General features: G+C 47.1%; 1 protein-coding gene across 12 annotated transcripts in view; it reads right to left on the bottom strand.

The window, feature by feature from the left end:
* Nucleotides 1-18,464, bottom strand: part of MTSS1 (MTSS I-BAR domain containing 1) — a 194,613-nt gene extending 176,149 nt beyond the window's left edge. For all 12 annotated transcript variants that reach the window (XM_006148024.2, XM_006148022.2, XM_006148027.2 and 9 more), the window contains exon 1: nt 17,914-18,464. In XM_006148024.2, coding sequence (XP_006148086.1) covers nt 17,914-17,985 — 72 coding nt within the window. In that variant the 5' untranslated portion in view covers nt 17,986-18,464. The remainder of the gene's footprint in view (nt 1-17,913) is intronic.
* Between the last annotated feature and the right edge of the window lie 6 nt (nt 18,465-18,470).

Raw genomic sequence — 18,470 nt, 5'->3', positions numbered from 1 at the left:
AAATGATGGACAGGGCCTGTGAATGCCTGTCACAGCTTTGTCCCCCAAACCACTCTTCCTTCTTTACCCCATCCTGCAGGATGAAGGGTCCTAAGATCTGAAGATAAAAGGCCCAGAGTAAGCCCATCCATCATAAATACCATTCCTGGGCTTTTATTCTCTGATTGGGGCTTGCCTAATCCACTAATTAGCCCTGTCCATCATGTGGATGACAGCCTTGGGGATAATCAATGGTTGCTTCCTGGTCCGCCCACCCTCACCCTCTTGCCCAAGTGCACCAGCAATAAACACGGTATGAAAAGGATGATTTAACCACAATAGGTACTGCCTGGTCCATCCTCCCCTCACACACAGCTCCATTTGTAACTATGACACCCTAATTAAGTAAAGACATCAAGCTTTTTCTTTGTCTGTATTACTAGGTTCGATGCCCAGACTGTTTTCTGACACATGGGTATGTCTACACTTGAAATAGAAAGAACCAAACAAATATGTCAACTCTTATCTTCAAAGTTGGGTCTGTTCTTCAAGTTTTCCCCCAGAGTGCATTCTTTTGTCTATCCTAAGCTGTCCAACAGGGTAGCTACAAGTCCCATGATGCTATTTAAATTGAAAATACCTATGATTAAGGCCAGCCCATGGCCCCATAGTTAAAGCGGCTGGATCCCACATGGCCAATTGCACAGTTCGAGTCATGGACCTGGAGGCTTGAGAAACACACAAGGCATGTGTGCATGGATACCCAAAATCCCAAAGGGAGGGAGAGATGGAGGGGAAAGGATAGCAGCGTGACCATTCCCCATGGGAAGGTGCTTTCTTGCTTTCCTTCTCTCTGTCTGTCTCTGTCTCTCTCTCAGCTGCTGGGAATGATGCCCTGGTGGCCAGCGGAGAGTTGGAAGCCACTGATATCACCAAAAAGGTCACAACTATGTCTGTTACTAGTCATTCCCTTTTCTTTCTAGTGTTTTTCCACTGAATGTCATTCTCCCAGTCTAGACAGAGGGCCTTCAATGGCAGTGACATTCCAAGTCTAAAAGGACCAGAGCGTCCTGGTGGTTTAGAGCACAACCCTAGAGTCAGTCTTCCCAACTTCAGATCCACCCATTGGGTGACCTTGGGTATAAGTTACTTCATCACCAGGTGCCACCCTATTTTCATCTCTAAGTGATGCTAATGGCAGTCCCTACCTCAAAGGATGGGTATGAGGCGATGTAAAACCAAACGAGTGCTCAGAAGGGTGACCAGGACATAGAACTAGGTGAACATATGCACCCTCTGCAAAATTAAAAATAAATAAAATAACTACACTGAATTAAAATGTGCAATTCGGCTCCTCAGTCTCTCTAGGCATATTTCACATGCTCAACAGTCTGACGTGACAAGTGGCTACAGCGCTGGGTGCTGCAGACACTCTGACCACTGCAGAGAGCTGTACTGGATAGTGCTAGCAAGGCGGGGACAGCGCCAGCGAGGCGGGCAAAGTCACCCAGATATCCTTCAGGTGTTCTACATCTGCAACTAGGTTTCTCGTTCTATTTTTTAACTTTTGCAAGTGTGGGGGGGGGCGCACGCGCATGAGTGTGTGTTCTGTGCTCCACATTTCTTTGTAAATGGAACCCCCGTCCCTCTCCTTTTCTATCCCCTAAATTCATCCCATTCCCTGTCCCCTAGGATTATTCTGCCATGATAGTTCCTGTATTCTTTCAGAGAGTACCTCCCACCAAAGAAGGGGGGAGGGTGGTGGAGCAGGAGACTCTTGCAAGGCTCTGCAAGGCTGACCCACATGGAAAGGTTCTCAGTTCATATCCCAAGATCTCCCTGAGTGTGCCAGGCACGTGCATGCCCAGATCCAGAGCTGGCTTAAGCTGCTGGCTAGATAACGGTGTTAGGACCCTGTTGGGGGTGCACATTCTCTCTCGTTCACTCACTCACTCACAGAATAAGTAAATAAACTCAAGAAAAGAGAGAAGGGAGGGGGAAAGTGCTAAATCACTGGTTGCCTGGCTTCCACCAAGTATTTGCAGGGCCAAATTTCTGAGGGTGGCCTCTAGAAGTCCCAGTTGGTGTCATGATCCAGTCAGGAACATCAACTCCTGTGTACAGGGCACCTGGGAGAGTACAAAAGGCCTTCACGTCAATCCCAGGAAGGCAGGTGGTGGAACAGGCACCAACACTTCCCTTCTCCCCATGGGAAAATAAGGCACAGAAAGCCCAAGGTCAGGGAAGGATTTGTCCTCACACCCAGGTTATTTCATCAACTGCACCTACGTGGGCCCAGTTCTTTTTAAAATGAAACTGTCCCATGGATGCACCTAAGACTGACTGACCCTCCATACCTACAAACCCAGGAAGTTAATATTTAACCACCTAATACCGAGGCAGGTTGCTTTAACCTCAGGGCTTGTAAGAAATGTCTGTGGACACTTAGGCCTCTCCAGAATAATAAATATCTACCCTGGTCAACCTTTGTTCCGCTCTGCACAGGCCATTGCTCCATTTGTTTGTTCCTGCCTATAAATGTCCACATGAGATAATGAACCTAAGCAAAACACTTGGTGACCCGCACACCCACGCCATGTGGTCTCGCTACCGCTACTTCACGGCTGCACACGTACACTGGCCCTCTCCTCTTCCTTCAGATGCCCTTTCTCACTTGTCTCCACCCAATTCCAAACTGCTTCTGCATTTGAGGGAGGAATTCTTCGTGGGGTCAACCACTCCACCACCCCAACACAAACACCCACAGCCCTAGAGAGGATCACGTGTGCGCTTGAGGTCTTGTTCCCCCGAGCACCTCCGTGTTCATCCTCTTCCCCCTTTTACACTGCACGCTCTCCCCAGCGAGTGCTCTGCAACAACCTGGTTAAATCCACCCTGGTGACAGGTGCAGGCTCCACCATACTGAGTACACATGTGCCACAGAATAGATCTTCCCCTCGGAGCAAAGACAGCACCTACTCTAACACCCAGGGTCGTTTGGAATGATGCCCTGGTGGCCAGTGGAGAGTGGGAGGCCACTGATGTCACCAAAAAGGTGACAACTGTGTCTGTTATTTCCATAGCCATTGCCTTTTAAGTGTCTTTCCATTCAATGTCATTCTCCCTGCCTGGACAGAGGGCCTAAAGGCAGTCACATTCCAAAGGAACAGTGTGTCGTGGTGGTTTAGAGCATGACCCTAGGGTCAGTCTGCCCAACTTCAGATCTACGCATTGGGTGACCTTGGGCACAAGTTACTTAATCACCAGGTGCCACCCTATTTTCATCTGTAAATGATGCAAATGGCAGTCCCTACCTCAAAGGATGGGTATGAGGTGATGTGAAACCATACTAGTGCTCAAAAGGGTGACTAGGACATAGAACTCAATAATGCTGTAATGTGTCGATGCACAGTGTCAGTCACCTCCAGCCAGGATATTTAATGAGCACCTACTATGCATAGGCACTGAGCGAGGAATGGGCCATACAGAGAGAAGAACCTAAAGTGTTGAGGAATGCATTCCAGCAGAACAGCTGATGTGGAAACCACCCCCCTGAGCTGTGGCAGGTGGCATATTCCCACAGTAAGTCCGGGAAGCAGAGTTGGTACAAGCTTCCCAGGGTAGGCAATGCCTCACCTCGGTCTCAAAGGGTTAATACAGATTTTCTCAGCAAAGAGAAAGGAAAGGAAGAGACAGTCCCTGCAAATGACAGAATTAGTGAGAAAAAGAAAAGACCGTATCACACTAGGTTTAGATTAAGGACTCATCTTGCCCACCTGGAGTATATTCTAGATCTATGGGGGCAGGGGAGCAGGGATGTCCTTCCGAGGACTTACTTAGGAGCTGCAAAGGAAGCTCTCCACAGTCCTGGATGGCCCAAGGGCCACCTCCACTTCCACCTACTCATGGTGCAATCCCAGCAAGACCTACCAGAGAATCACTGAAGTGTTTGCTAAAGCTGCAAAGTCCTGAGCCCCACCCCAGATTACACAAAGTCTCAGGAAATAAGGTCTAGGGATCAGCATTTTTAACACGCTCCCCAAGGACACTAAAAATGACAGAGCAAGATGTGAGAGGCTCTACACTACATGTGAAACCTTTGGAAGCTCAGCCTCAGCAATTTATTAGTCCTCATGTCCCTGTCTAGCCCTGTAGAAGTAACCCCCGGGGATGAGCACTCACATACGGGCATGTGAGTAGAGATACGCTTTTGGAAAGGCATTTGGCAGTGAGGGTCCAAAGCCTTGACAAGTGCATACCGTTTGATCTAGGATAAATCCTAGGGAAAGTATCAATGTCAATGAAGGTCTTAGCTACAAGCATATTACTCATTTCAGTGCTGCTCAGCAAGGGTGAAAACTGGACACGGCCTAAACATAAGTGAATATGGAACTGGCTCCCCACCTCAGAGCCCTTTGCATGTGCTCTTCCCTTGCTTGGAACATTTCCGCCCTATTATCCAACATCGATCCTAAGTTGTAGCTCAAATGTTCCCCACTTTAAAACGCCTTTCCTATCCATTCTATTTAAAAATAGCAACATAACCCTGACTCCCCACCCCATGGCACATCATCCTTTTTTAAAAAAAAGAATTATTTTATTTAACTTTATTTATTTATTTATTTTAATTTGACCAGAGAGGGACAGAGTGAGAGAGAGAGAGGGAAAGTGAGAAGGCAAGCCACCAGGTCCGGAACTCTAACCGTGGTCTGCCATGTAGGAGTCCAGCACTCCTAACCTGAACGCCACCTGCTGGCCCCACACATCATCCTTCTAACATATAACAGAAGCAAGTTATTCAGTCTATCCCTTACTTGCCATCTTCACTCCACTAGAACACAGATCCCAGGAGGGCAAGGATTTGTGACCATTTGGTTCACTGTTATTTCTCCAGCACTTAGAACAGAACCTAGCAATTGATGGATACCCAAATACACACTGACCAAAGGAGTTCAAGATAGACATACAAAACAAGGCAATACCGCACAGCCACTAACACGGGCCTTGCTTGTAACTATACACATGGAAAGGCAAGTACCCTAGATCGCTGAGTGAAAAAACAAATTTATGATACAGGATAGGCCGCGTGACCCTTTGTTTAAACTGCAAGAGCTCTGTGAGTGTGTGTGCATAACCCACTTAATAATCAAGTGGTTATGAGTGACTTTTTTTTTCACTGAAGTTTCTAGTTTTTCTTCCATTAACTTTATATTACTTACATAATCCCTGAGAAGTAATCCCTTGTGAAATGCTCTCAAAACATTTGCTAATTTTTTTTTGGAAAAAAGCTGCCTCCTCAGTGACTTAATTAGGGTGTCCCTAATTAAGGCCAGCACCACATCAAAGAGGCCAGGTTCCAGGGGACCCTTGCTCCAGGTCTGCTTCTGGTTGCAAGCCGACTTCGGTCCCCTGTCCTTGCAGTGGTAACTCAGACAGGACTTGGCCATGGGCTACTCCTGGCTCTGCTCCCTGCTACCTGCTTCCTATTGGGGTGCCTCATCCAATTATTCAGGCGCGAGAGCACATCCTGCCACCGAGTTGGCTTTGAAGGTTCAGTAAACAGCCACTTCAAAACAAAGAGCGACCATTAAACCAAACTCAAAGACTTCCTTAATGGCTAGTGCTCAGCTGCAGGAGAGGAGCTGGCCTCAGAAGTGAAATTCAGGTCTCCCTAGGAACTAATCCCAAAGTATTTCCAGCCTCCTACTGCAAATATCTCCCCCCTTCCTGTTTTGTACCCCATTGTGGGGAGCACACAGCCGTTACTGGGTCTCTCCAGCAAAACAAACACGTGTCCTGTGATCGCGGTCTTGGACAACCACGCCAGACCTTTTGGCCTCACACCCTGCGTACTTCCCTCTGCTGATGAAGTAGAAGCGCCGGTGGGTGAGTCGAACTGCCCAGCAATGTCATATCTGGCTGGGTCACATTCCTTTTTAAATACAAGGAGACCCCTTGAAGAAAAAACTCAGATGAGTCTGGATTTTTATGGTTCTTATCGGGCTTATCCCGAGCCCTAAAGGTATAGCTAGAACAGTTATCAAAGAGTTCAGTGAAATACAATCACAAAATCAAAGAATCTGAAGAGGAGATCCTAGAATGCCTCACTTTGAGAGGCAGATCAGTGTGGCGGATAAGAGTACAGACCCTGGGGCCAGATTAGACTGCTGGGTTCAGCTCCCAGCTGCACCTCCTAGTTGGAGGACCTGGGCAAATGACTTAATCTCTCTGCACTTCAGTGCCCTCATCTAGAAGATGGGAATTGTAGTAGCTACTATAAAATGGGAATTGTAACTACAGTACTGGGTTATTAAAAAAGTAAATAAATCCTTATTTGTCAAGCACTTAGAATAGTGCCGGGTAGTGTCAGGCATAGATATATTTGTGAAATAAGTAAAATAAAACTCCATTCTCAACTTGGGTGTCACCTGTATCCAAAACCTTCCCTGACTCTGTCCTCCCACCCCTAATGGGGATCTGAAGGCCTCCCCAGTGCTCCCACAAAATCTTGTGCTGACTTAAATCATGGTGCAGATGGAACTGAACTCTAATTACATGCTTGCCTCTTGTCTAGAATGAACAACTTCAGGGCGTTCATAGCTGTGAATCGCCACCCAGTGCTGCCCAGCACACACCAGCCACATCATCATGCTGAATTCTTGTACTGTGTTCTCTCAAATTATTTTCATGTTGAAAGCAGACAAGCATTGCCTCTAGTCTCTATCACATTAGCAAAGCAAAGGCTTAGGTGTCCTGTACTTGCTCAAACTTTTGACCACTGCGCTTAGCAGGGTATTCTGACAGAAATTACTAAGGTGACTCAGACAGATACATCAGAGTATTTATTTGGCACTTATTTTATGCCAAGTCCTTTACATATACTTACTCATTTCGGGGGCCAGCAGGTGGCACAGTGGTTAAGGTACCCGATTTCCACATGGCCAACCGCAGTTCAAGTCTCGGTCCTGACAGCTTGCTTTCTCACTTTCTCTCTCTTTGTCTTTCTCTGGTAAAATTAAATAATAATCATAAATAAATAAAATTAAAATTAAGTAATTCTTTAAAAAAATGCTTAATCATTTTAAGAGGAAAGTATTAACCCTTCTTTCTTTTACAACAAAATAATAATAATAATAATCGAGGCTCTGGAAAGTTGAGTCACTTGCCCAGAGTAACAGAGCTAGAAGTGCCATAGTCAGACTTCCAAGCCCAAGAGCAAACACTTTGTAAGGCAGAACATAATAAACACTAGGTAGAATCCACATGGCATGAAAAAATGAAAAATGCCTTAACAGTATCCAGATGAGAAGAAGGGGGAGCACCACAGAATGCGTGACATTTTGGTTGCCAGAGATAGATTTAAATAGTCAGCAACGGCAGGGCCAGGACAGGGCAAACAGGCAGAGTGAGGTGCACAGGGTGTTTCCTCGGAGGCCAGGGAGTCCAATGAGCTGGGCACACTGGACACACAGTGGGCCACTCAGCTAGGGCCAAACCCCTGAGGTAGAAAGGAAATTAGGAAGGAACCCCAAATATGGCCAGGTCTTTTGAGGGGACAGAGGCTCAGTATAAAGAAGGCACTGCTATAGTTCAGGAGAGAAACAACTAAGGGTCACTTTTCCTGGGGTCACCCAGAAGAGGGGAGACTCAAAGGATATAGAGGGGAAAAAGGAAGCCCTTACAAGCAATTCCTCTCCTCTCCCCCTGGACTCAACATTTCTAAAATGGCTATTACCTAAACCATTAAAATAAAAGGCCTGAGGACCCCAGCCAGGCACCCAGCCCTCACCTACCCTTATAAACTGTGGAGTTTGCAAATAGAAAAATCGAACGTGAATAGGTCCTGCAGGGCCAGGTGACCCTTATAATAACTCAGGGGCAATTTACTTAACAGGAAAAAAAGTTCATTTCTCCATTTCCTGTAACATCACTGCAAGATCTAAATACAGCTCTGAAAAGGGTGGGGCACCGTTTGTCCGAAGAAGCAGTAGAGAGTGTTACTACACTGATTCAGACTTCGAAATACTGCATTCCCAAATCTACAGGAGAAAGGAATAACAGCAGCTAACAACTGAGTGCCTGAGCTGCTCAAGTGAGGACCTGCCCAAGCCGTATCTCATTTTGCAGTCCTCACCATCACTAGTGTAGGGGGAATTCGGGAGACATACTTTGCAGAAGAGGAAAGTAAGGCTCACGGAGACTAAGTAACTTGCCTATGGGATTTGGTTTGAAGTTGGATTCTTTTCACTCCAAGGTCAGCAGTAGTCCATGATTCCTACTAGAAGGGCTTGGGGGGCACTGTTGTGGCCAGGGGAAAGGAGAAGGGAGGCAGGAAGCTGTGTCACAAGGTCACGCACACTATTTTTATTTAGATAGTATGTTATAGCTCTGCACTGTTCAATGCAATAGCCATCATCCAATCAGCCACGTATGGCTTTGATTTTACACAAATCAAAAGTGAATTACAGGAGGGTCTCAGGTTAGTGTGTTATATAGTGAGGCAGGCTCAGTAGTCAGGAGGAAGGCAGTTTGAGTCCCAGTTCAGAGTCTAGGACCAGGGTCGGGTGTTAGGGTTAGTGTCGAGTCTAGGGATAGGATCCAAGGTAGGGAATCAGTCCTGGGTGGGGTGGGGGGGAGAGTCTGGTTTGGGGCTATTTTTTTTTTAAAGTTAATTACAGGAACCAACAGGTCATGTGGTGGTTAAGGCACTGGACTTCCACACGGCCAGTGGCAGTTCGAGTCCCAGACCTGTCAACGTGAAAATCACAATGGGTACCTATGCGTGCATGCCCAAAAGAGCAGAATGGAGGAGAAGGAATTGGGGTGTGGCCATCCTCCATTTTGGGGAGGGGGCAATTTCTCACTTTCCTCCTCACTGTCTCTCTCCAACAGTCACACATGCTCTACAGCCAAAACCTTAGAAAGGGGGGAAATGATAAATTCGGTTCCCTGGTTGCACCAGCCATACTTCATGGACTCAACAGCCAGTTGAGGCTAGTGGCTAATGCACGTGACCATTTCCATCATTACAAAAACTCACACTGGGCAGGACCATTATGGATCAAAACAATATAGCAAGGCGCTTTAAAGAAGCTTTTGTTATTTTTACGTTGTAATTTAGAGTTTCACTCATTTTTATTTTTAATTGTGGTAAAATACACGTAGCATAAAATTTACCATCTTGGCCACCTTTTGGTATTCGGCTCCGTAATGTTAAATATATTCACACTATCATGTAACCATCTGCAGGTGCTTTTGCTCAGACTTGGGGAAAGCTGAGAAAACACTTTGAGGGAGCTAAAAATGTGCAAGGCAAAGCCTTATCACTCAGTAGTTCTCATCCCTGGCTACCTAGGAGAGTGATCTGCCTTGCTTTTCTAAATCTTTATGTCTAGGGAATTCCTCAGAGCACTGACTTCAGAGCCACATAAGAGTAGGACTGTGGGGACCAGCAGTTAGCGTAATGGCCATGTCGCTGGACTCCCATGTAGTAGATTGCAGTTCGAGTCCTGGACCTGGTGGCTTAAACTCATGCTGGGTGTGTGTGCGTGCCCAAGATCCCGGGCAGAAAAAGGAGGAGAAGGGATTGTGGCGTTGCCATCCCCCCTGGGGGGTGATTTCTCGCTTTCTGTCTCTCTGTCTCTGTCTTTCTGGTGAGCACACGCATCCTATAGCAAAAACCCTCTCCCCCTCCCCCCCAATAAAAGAGTAGGGCTGTGGTCTCAGTATCTTCAAGCTCCCAAGAAATTCAACAGGCCCTTCCCAGTAAGTAGGCCCATTCTACCAAAAGAGTTACACCTATCCAGGAACACCCCCCCATACACACACACACACCTCTAGCCAGCCTCTGGAGAGTCCTGTCCTGTGGCAGGTGGCAGGGAAGGGAGTCCCAGGGAAACCCTTCCACCCACCTCCTGTATGACAGAGTCTGCTGATGCTAAGCAAGCGATTACTGTTTCTGCTGTTCAAATTCTTTGAAGAAAAGAAAGTAAATAAAAAGGCACACAGCTCAAAAGACACTCAATTGATTTTTTTTTCCACCCACTTAAAACTAGACAGGAAAAGAAAAACCACTTAGAAACGATGACCAAGTCTGCACATGCCAAGAATCAGCCCAGGAAGGAGCGTTTTTGGCCAGCCCATCCACTTCTCCCAACACTGCCTTGCAAGGGCTCTACGGACTCAACCCCAACTGGAGGGCTACCAGGACGTCATTAAATACAGAAAGCTCTTTTACAAGAGCGTTCCAGGGCTGGATGCAAAATGAGTTCAAGGTAGGGAGTTCTCTTTCAGGAGTCACTTGAACTTTGGGTGAACTTAGTTATAATTCATATGATTATGGAGAGGGAGAGGGCTGCCAGGCGTGCAGAGTCACCCAGCCTCAGGAATCTTCAGCCTCCCGGGACCTCCAATCAGTCACCAAGAAGACTCCATGGGCTTTGTGCATGGGCAAGAACAGACACCGAGGGTGACAATCCGAAAGTCTACTCTGCCTTCTGGGCATCCAGGAGAACAGGAGAGAGGGAACTGCAAAGTTGTTGGGTCTGGACTGGAGGTACAGAGGAAAGACCTGATTCCTTCCTTCCTTGACTCTCCTGTCAGACTCAGGCAAGTGAAATACCGTCTTCTAGAAATAAATCACACCCTTCCCTAGCTGAGGCATGCTCTACAGAGCTCTGGCTTCAGGGCCAAATGGGCCAGGTCTGAATGCCAGTTCCACCTCATCACAGCCTGAGATAAGTTATTGAGTCTCTCCCACATCCCTAGTTTCCTCATCTGTAAAGTGGGGTAAATGTGAGGATAACCAGATCATGCACACCAAGCACTTAGTACAATGGCTGGCACACAGTAGGCCCTCACCAAGTCCCTTCCTGCCCTGCACTGCCCACATGCAATGAATACTGAATGTCTATTACGTGCTCAGTGGTACACCTCAGCATCTTAAATAAACAAAACTCCCACAGTTGCTCAGTAGCTAAAATAGCCACTTCCAACCAAATGGAAAGTAGCAGAAATGACAGGGCCAGGTCAAGGCCTTGTAGGTGTTTAGGGGAGAAGGGGCACTGATGAGGGGTGGGCTGCCTCTAAATGGATTCTATGCTGGGAATCTGTTTTGTTTGGGGAAGTTGTTTTCATTGCACGGACTCAGAAGAAACCCTTTGCAGCCTCCAGCAAAGTCAAGGGGGAACCTCAGCAATCAAATACAATGGGCTTTCTTAACCCTCAGCCAATTAATTTACTTTGTTTGTCTCTCCATTTGCTACTTAATAAGGCCCTATCAGTAGTGCCATCTCAAATCTGAGTTAAACTGCTTAAGACATCAGTCATATCCCTCCAAGGAGCCCAAATACTTCTCTTCTGATGCCCTAGGCAGCTCTGTCTGTCCTTCAGCTCCTGTTGGGTTTGGGGAGAGGTGTCTCTTTGTTTTTGCAGAAGTGTGCAGGGTTTGGGGGTAAAGTATCCTGAAGGCAGTTCCGAGAAGTAATAGGGAACTTGGAATGATCTTATTTTTCCATACCCAATTTGAACATCTAAATGGTCTCACTGTAGAAGGAACCTTGCCAGCTCTTACCCATTCCCACAATGATGGAAAAAGCCTGGATGAAAATTATAGATAAAGCATCTCACGGATCAATAGTTTCAACCTTTTCACCTTCCAAGCATTTCAACAACCTCAAACAAGCTAGCCAAATGGACAGATATCATTTTAGCTTTTTCCTTTCTCCCCCAAGGTTGAGATATAAAAGAAGAGTTCTGAGGCCAAGAGGTGAGCAGCTAAGATAGAGCACGATTATACTATAAAATTGCTCCTTGTTTATCTGAAATACAACTGGAAATTCTGTATTTTCACATGCTGAACTCCTACAACAAATTTGGTGCCTACAGCGCAGCACAGTAAACATTGCAGAATGAGTACAGGTTACTCCAGGAAGAACTGGCCATTGGCTGAACCAGGCAAAATGCAAACTCAGCAGAACTTCCAAGCAAACCAGGACCTAGGAATGACCTCTTCTCCCCATCTAGGGCACTGTAAGCTGAAATTTCAGAACATCAAGGGTCGCAGCATCACGTACCAAGTTATAAACATTTTATTAAATAGGATGTATTGGGTCGTCGGAGAAGTCGTGATGCATTTTTGCATAGAAAAAATACATCACGACTTCTCCGATGACCCAAAAGAGGGGATTTTTCTGACAGAAACATTCAAGCCAAGTCCAAAACTGACTTCTATCCAAATCACCAGTATGAGATTTACTCCTAAAAAAACCAGAAGGACTGATCTACCGAGAAGAGGCCCTCAGTCTCTGCATAAGCACCCACTCCTGCAGTTCCCTGCTGCCTATTTTATGATATTTTACTTCTTGTTCTTACACCACCCTAAACAAGGAAGCTGTAAAACCCTGGTCAAACACAACCAGTTACTAAGAGAAAAGCCAACTTGGGACCCATCTGTCCTTCACAAGGGCTCTGCCTGTCTTTGCTTTTGTGTGGCTCTTCACCATTTACAGAATGGCCCACCTCCCTCAGAGCACCCGGCTTTTGGCTTTTTTTATTAAAAAACAACAACAACAACTAAAAAAAAAAAACTTTTTCTTTGCTTTTCAAGGGAAGTCCTGCAGGGACTGACTGAAGCCCCAGCCCAGGCTGGACTTCAAGTCCTTTCTTCATGGCCGCCATATTTGTTGACATCTGTTTATAGCCCACAGGACAAGGAACCCTCCATAAGCAGTGCCTAGCCAAGGCCTTCCACATAGTAGGCCCTCAATAACCACAACTAAGTGAACCTCTCTTCTGATAGAAGAGAAGGGGAAAATCTTAAATTTATTATTCAAAGCTGGACCAGCATTTACTTATTTTTATTTATTTATTTACTTATTTATTTTTGGAGAGGTTTTTGCTATAGAGTACGTGCGCACACCAGAAAGACAGAGACAGAGAGACAGGAAGTGAGAAATCACCCCCCAGGGGGGATGACCTACTATGTAATCCCTTCTCTTCCATTCTCCTCTGGGGATCTTGGGCACGCACGCACACGCACCCAGTGTGAGTTTAAGCCATCAGGTCCGGGACTCGAACCACAATCAACTACATGGGAGTCCGCGACATAGCCATTACACCAACTGCTAGTTCCTGAACCCACATTCTTGATCTTATTATAAGTTTGGGACAATACCATGGCGTGCCTTCTAAACACAGAAAGATTTCCATGGAATTCAAGAAATCTCTTAAGCAGTTCTAATTTTAGAATTTAGGAGAGGATGGTGACGGTGAACACAGGTGGGGGGCAGCAGGAGGAACTGAACAAGGCCCCTATTCTGCGTAGCACAGGCCCCTATTCTGCTTAGCACAGGGGCTGGTAACAGGATACTCCTGTCTAAAGGACACGTGGGGTGGAGAAATCAGGTGTGGCTGGATGGCTTTTCATCACAGTCACATCATATAACCCCAAACACACACTCCTAGCCTAGGACAAAGGTCTCCCCACAGCAGGACCAAGTGCTGATTCCTAGGCAACAAGAGAAATATTTAATTTTAGCATCGAGCTTTAAAACAAATAAATAATAAAGTTAATAATTAAAAGAAGACATCCATACTCCCTCAAGTTTGGCCAAAATTCTCCAGATTAGGGCCAGCAGGTGGTGTGATGGTTAAGGCACTGGACTCCCACATGGCTGACCACAGTTTAAGTTCCAGACACAGAGGTTTAAAAATCACCCTAGGCATGGGTGTGCTGAGTTCCCAGGGTCCCAGGAGGAAAATGGAGGAGAGGGGATTGCAGTCTGGCCATGCCCCCGAAGATGATTTCTCACTTTCCCTCTTTCTGTATCTTTCTGTCCTCTCTCCGTCCAGGGACAGCACAAGCCTTGTGGCAAAAACCTTAAATAAAAAGTTAAAAAAAAAAAAATTCCCTAGATATCGCTGAATTCTATGCTAGTTCAATTACTTAAAAGCACCAGCACAAATATGCTGTTCGCAGCAGTTAGCCCGTCCTTCCCAGGACTAGGGTGGAAACTCCAAAAAGATTCCAGGCCCTTCTGAATGCAGTCAACACTGTCTGAACATCAGAAGGCTGTCAACAGTCACTTCCAGACTACTAGCCCCCCAGATGAACAGCTCTGAGCCTTCCCTGCAGCCACACAAATATTTTGTCTTCCTTTTCCTTTGGGACCAACTCACACCAGAGGACTCGAGGTGATTTATGTGGGTGGCAGGAAAGACAGCCAGTAAGCGATTTTGCACACCTCCATTCATTACTGACCACCACCACAACAGGGGGAAGGAAGGGGAAAAACACCAGGTCTCACTGTCAAGGAATCAATAAGCTATTTAACAGCTGCTGCTTGTGTTAACATGGTGCTAGGCCCCAGTGAAAGCAAAGTGAGGATGGCTTCAGCACCCCACCCCCTAAAAAGGATAAAGCACACAACCCGACAGCCAGGGACTTAGTCAGAGGAAGGCTCTTGAAAACACAGCACGAGGGGCTGGCACATGGTGTGGTGGTTAAAGGTACTGGATTCCCACATGGCCAACCACGGCTCCAGTACCGGACCTGATGGCTTGCTTTCTCGCATTCCCTTTCTCTCTCTCTTTCTGTCTGGTCAAATTTTAAAAATAATAACAAATGGAAATAAATAATTCTTTTTTTAAAAAAAAAAAAGATTTATTTATTTATTTATTTATTTCCATTTGTTATTGTTATTTTTTTTTCTTTCTTTAATAGAGAGAGAGAGAAAGGGAAAATGAGAAAGCAAGCCACCAGGTCCAGGACTTGAACCATGGTTGGCCATGTGGGAATCCAGCGTCCTTATCCACCACACCACCTGCTGGCCCCAGAAATAAATAATTCTTTAAAAAAAAAGAAAAAAAGAAAGAAAGCACAAAAAATCCTGCCTAGCTTTTCTGAGTCTTGAAGTCTTTTGGTTTTAAAAGAACAGATGATACTAGGCCTTGAAATTATTCTATTTTTATTGTTTTCTTTTTTTCTCCAAAGAGGAAATTAACTCCCTTCCTGCACTGCTGTACATTTTATAGAATCAAAAGCCACTAATAAAACCATTTTTCTTACCCTCTTCTTCACCCTAGTCCAACATCACTTCCAAGAAAATAACTTAAAAATGTTGTCAAGATGGCATTCCACATGGGTTTCCAACATTTGTGTTTCTCCCTCAAAGCAAATGGAAAAGGGACCAAAGGCATTATAAACCCATCAAGGGAGTTTAAAAAAGAGAAAAAGGATAAGCGGGTCATTAGAAAGTCAGCTGATTTCAGATATTAAAAACTGACTTATGGCTGACAGCTCTGTGCATCTGTGTGCTACACCCTGCCTATCCCATAGGCCCCAACTTAAACACTGTTCAATTCCCTTTTAAAATGTCACTGCTGTCTAATCCATGAAGAAGTCATTTAAGAAAATTCCATGGAAAATATTCTTCAATTGTCTTAGGCATAAGCAATTTGGGAAAATCAAACACTGCTTTTTTTTTTCCTTTTCTCTTTCCCCTGAGAGTCTAAAACTCTGAAGGAACCAAGGCAGATTTTAGTCTTCCTTGCATTTCAGGTCCACCTTGCCTTTTTTTTTTTCCCCAAAAGGTTTTTGTTATAGGCACATGCGCTCGCCAGGAAGACAGAGAGCGATAGAAGGCAAGAAATCACCCCCTTCCAGGGGGCATGGCCACACCGCAATCCCTTCTCCTCCATTCTCCTCTTGGAATCTTGGACACACACACACATATGCACCCGGTGTGAGTTTAAACCATCAGGTCTGGGACTTGAACTGCAGCCAACTACATGGGAGTCCAGTGACACAGCCATTACACCAACTGCTGGTCTCCCACCTTGCATTTCAAATCGTCCACTGCCAAAACAAAGCAAACCAACAAAAACCCTTTAAAATCAACCATTTCCCATGGGCTGTTGAACAAACCTTACTAAACTCAAAGCGAATGAAGTCAGGACCCACAAACTTGAGATCCAGCACTGACAGTCTCAGATAAGAAGTCTTTATTTTTCGCTGGAACCTTATGGAGAGAAAAAAACCCTCACCTTGCCACCCACCAATCCCTGGCCTGGGGGCACTGTGGGGCAGCACAGGGTGGCAGGTGGGAAGGAGGACAACCCCCTCTTTAGGCAGGGTTTCTTCTAAAGGGCTTTGGGTTCAAACCTATGAACGGGTAAAAAATGAACCTGGATTCTGGATTAAAGAACAAAGAGAAAAAACTCCAGGTGTGATTATCTGGGGCTTCCGTGAGCAGATCTGTTGGATCACTGGGTTCTCTGGAACCACTGAGGAACTGAAAACATCCATTTAGGCCCTCCAAAACACACAGGCGGCATTACTAGCCCATCTCAAATTCCAACCATGGAGATCAGAGCACACCATGCGTGCTTCCAACCAAATCCGGTTTGACTATAAAGCGTGGAGAATTTAAGTTAACAATAGATACCGGAGTCCAAGGAGGGGGGCACCGATCTTTGTCTCAAAAGAGCATTTGGATAATTCAATGTGGATTGGGGGCAAGGGAACGAAAGGGGCTGTCTTTGAACAGGGAATAATCCCTCTAATTCCAAGTGGTTTTATTCCTGGGCAAGCAGGGTCTGGCTGCAGATTGTCAATTTCTGACAAAAGACAAAACTCGATCTGCAGAGGATTTCAAAACGGACAACACCAGGAGGAAGACACCTGGGTGAAGTGGTGGCTATTTTAAAAGGGGACAGCAGTCTGTGACAGCTGAGCATTCCTTCTCAAAGTCCATCTCCAAGCCAGAGCCTCTCCAAACCTTCCCTCATCAGACAAAAGCTCCTCCAGGAACCCAGGCAGCGGCTGAAGAGGGGCTGTCCACACCCACTAGCACACAGCTTCCCAAACCTGCCCACTCCTTTTGGAAGCAGAGCTTTTAATTAAACGCCACCTCCCCGGATCTGTTGAGGCAAACTGGGGCTGGGCTAGCGCCAAAGAGGAGCTCCCTAAATACACAAGAAAAACAATTCCCCCCCCCGCCCCCAATCCCCACCTCCAGCCAGCTCGCCGCTGTTTTATTTCCTTCGTATGAGTAACACGGCGCCCTGGTCTGTCTCTATGCACCAGAAAATCCACATGTGAGGATCAGGTTATCCCCAGTCCCACCCTTTGCAGGAAAAAGCCAGGGTGTTGTTCCTCGTCCTAACACAGGCATGCTCCTACTCACGCACACACAATCTTCACAATCCTCCAAAAAAAAAAAAATTAGAGAGTGTGTGTGTGTGTGTGTGTGTGTGTGGTGTGTTTGGAGGGGAGTGGATCCAGTTATTTAGAAAACCCCAATCTTGCCTTCAGCCTGGGAGCTTCGGCTGGGGAAGGAGGAGCCCCTGCAAGGCTACCCTGGGAACTTCTGCTCCGCGCCCCCTGGGAGGCTGAGGGAAGGAGTGCATGGCCTCACCAGCTTTGAAGAGCCTAATTAATAACTAATTTGTTCTGCCTCCCTCCACTCCAGGTAGACCCGACAGCCAAGGGGGATGAGGAGGCCTCTCACACAGCCTCCCAGGCCGGGCACTCTTTCGGAGGCTGGCCAGAGTCCCCACTGCCTCCCCACCCCGTACCCCAGGAGAATCAGGTGTCCACCCGGGTATCCAGCCTCCAGAGATAGACAATGGAAAACTTACAGCAGGGGCCCTCAGTCCCCAGGGGAAGGAGACGGTGCCGTCCCCTGGGACAATGAGCGGGGAAATGGCAGGGGACATCAGACACCCCCAGAGAAGCCACCAGCCCGATGACCCAGCAGAGCCCCGAGCACTGCCCCGGGTGAGCAGGTGACACTCGGGCCGCCGAGCTCCTGCAGGTGGCGGGCGGCCGCGGCGCAGGCAAGGGCCGGCCAGGCGCTGGCCCAGGCTGGAGGCGAAGCGCGGCGGCGAGGTCAGTGCGCGGAGGCCACCGCAGCCGCGCCCCCGGCGTCCTACCTTCATGTCGCTGATGATGGTCTGGAAGAGGCCTCCGAGCGCGCTGCATTCCTTCTCAATCACAGCCTCCATTTTCCCGGCGCCGGCAGGGAGAGGACACACACGCGGGGCCGCTGCACTGCGCGCGGGGCCGGAGCTCTCTCACCGCGGGAGGAATTCCACCCTCCGACAGACCCACCTCCGACTCGCAGCCTTTTCTGCAGGGGGGACGGAGTGCACGAGCTCGACTGTTCTCTGCCCAAAATAACACCACCAGTAATTTAAAAAGCCAAACCGCTCTGTAGGGTGATTCCCTTACATGCACTGCTCGGCTCCTGGCCTTAAAAATGCCCGAAGACTGACAATCAGGCCACCACGGGTGCCCCTGACGGAAAAGGCAAAGCCCATCTTGATGCAGAGAAAACCGCCCGCTGACCCGGGGCCAGCGCCATTGAAAAAATACAAAATTTTCAAATTGAAGAAATGTTTTTGAAAATATTTAAAAATCGCCAGATAGCAGCGCGGGTCTGCTCGCGGCGCCCGGATCTGTTGCTCGCAGCCGCGGCCGCCGCCTCCTT

This window comes from Tupaia chinensis, unplaced genomic scaffold (genome assembly GCF_000334495.1).
Source record: "Tupaia chinensis unplaced genomic scaffold, TupChi_1.0 Scaffold000227_1, whole genome shotgun sequence".
In the NCBI taxonomy this organism is placed as follows: Eukaryota; Metazoa; Chordata; class Mammalia; order Scandentia; family Tupaiidae; genus Tupaia; species Tupaia belangeri.
Note: the sequence above shows the minus strand (reverse complement) of the source record. Positions and strands in the feature narration are given on the sequence as shown.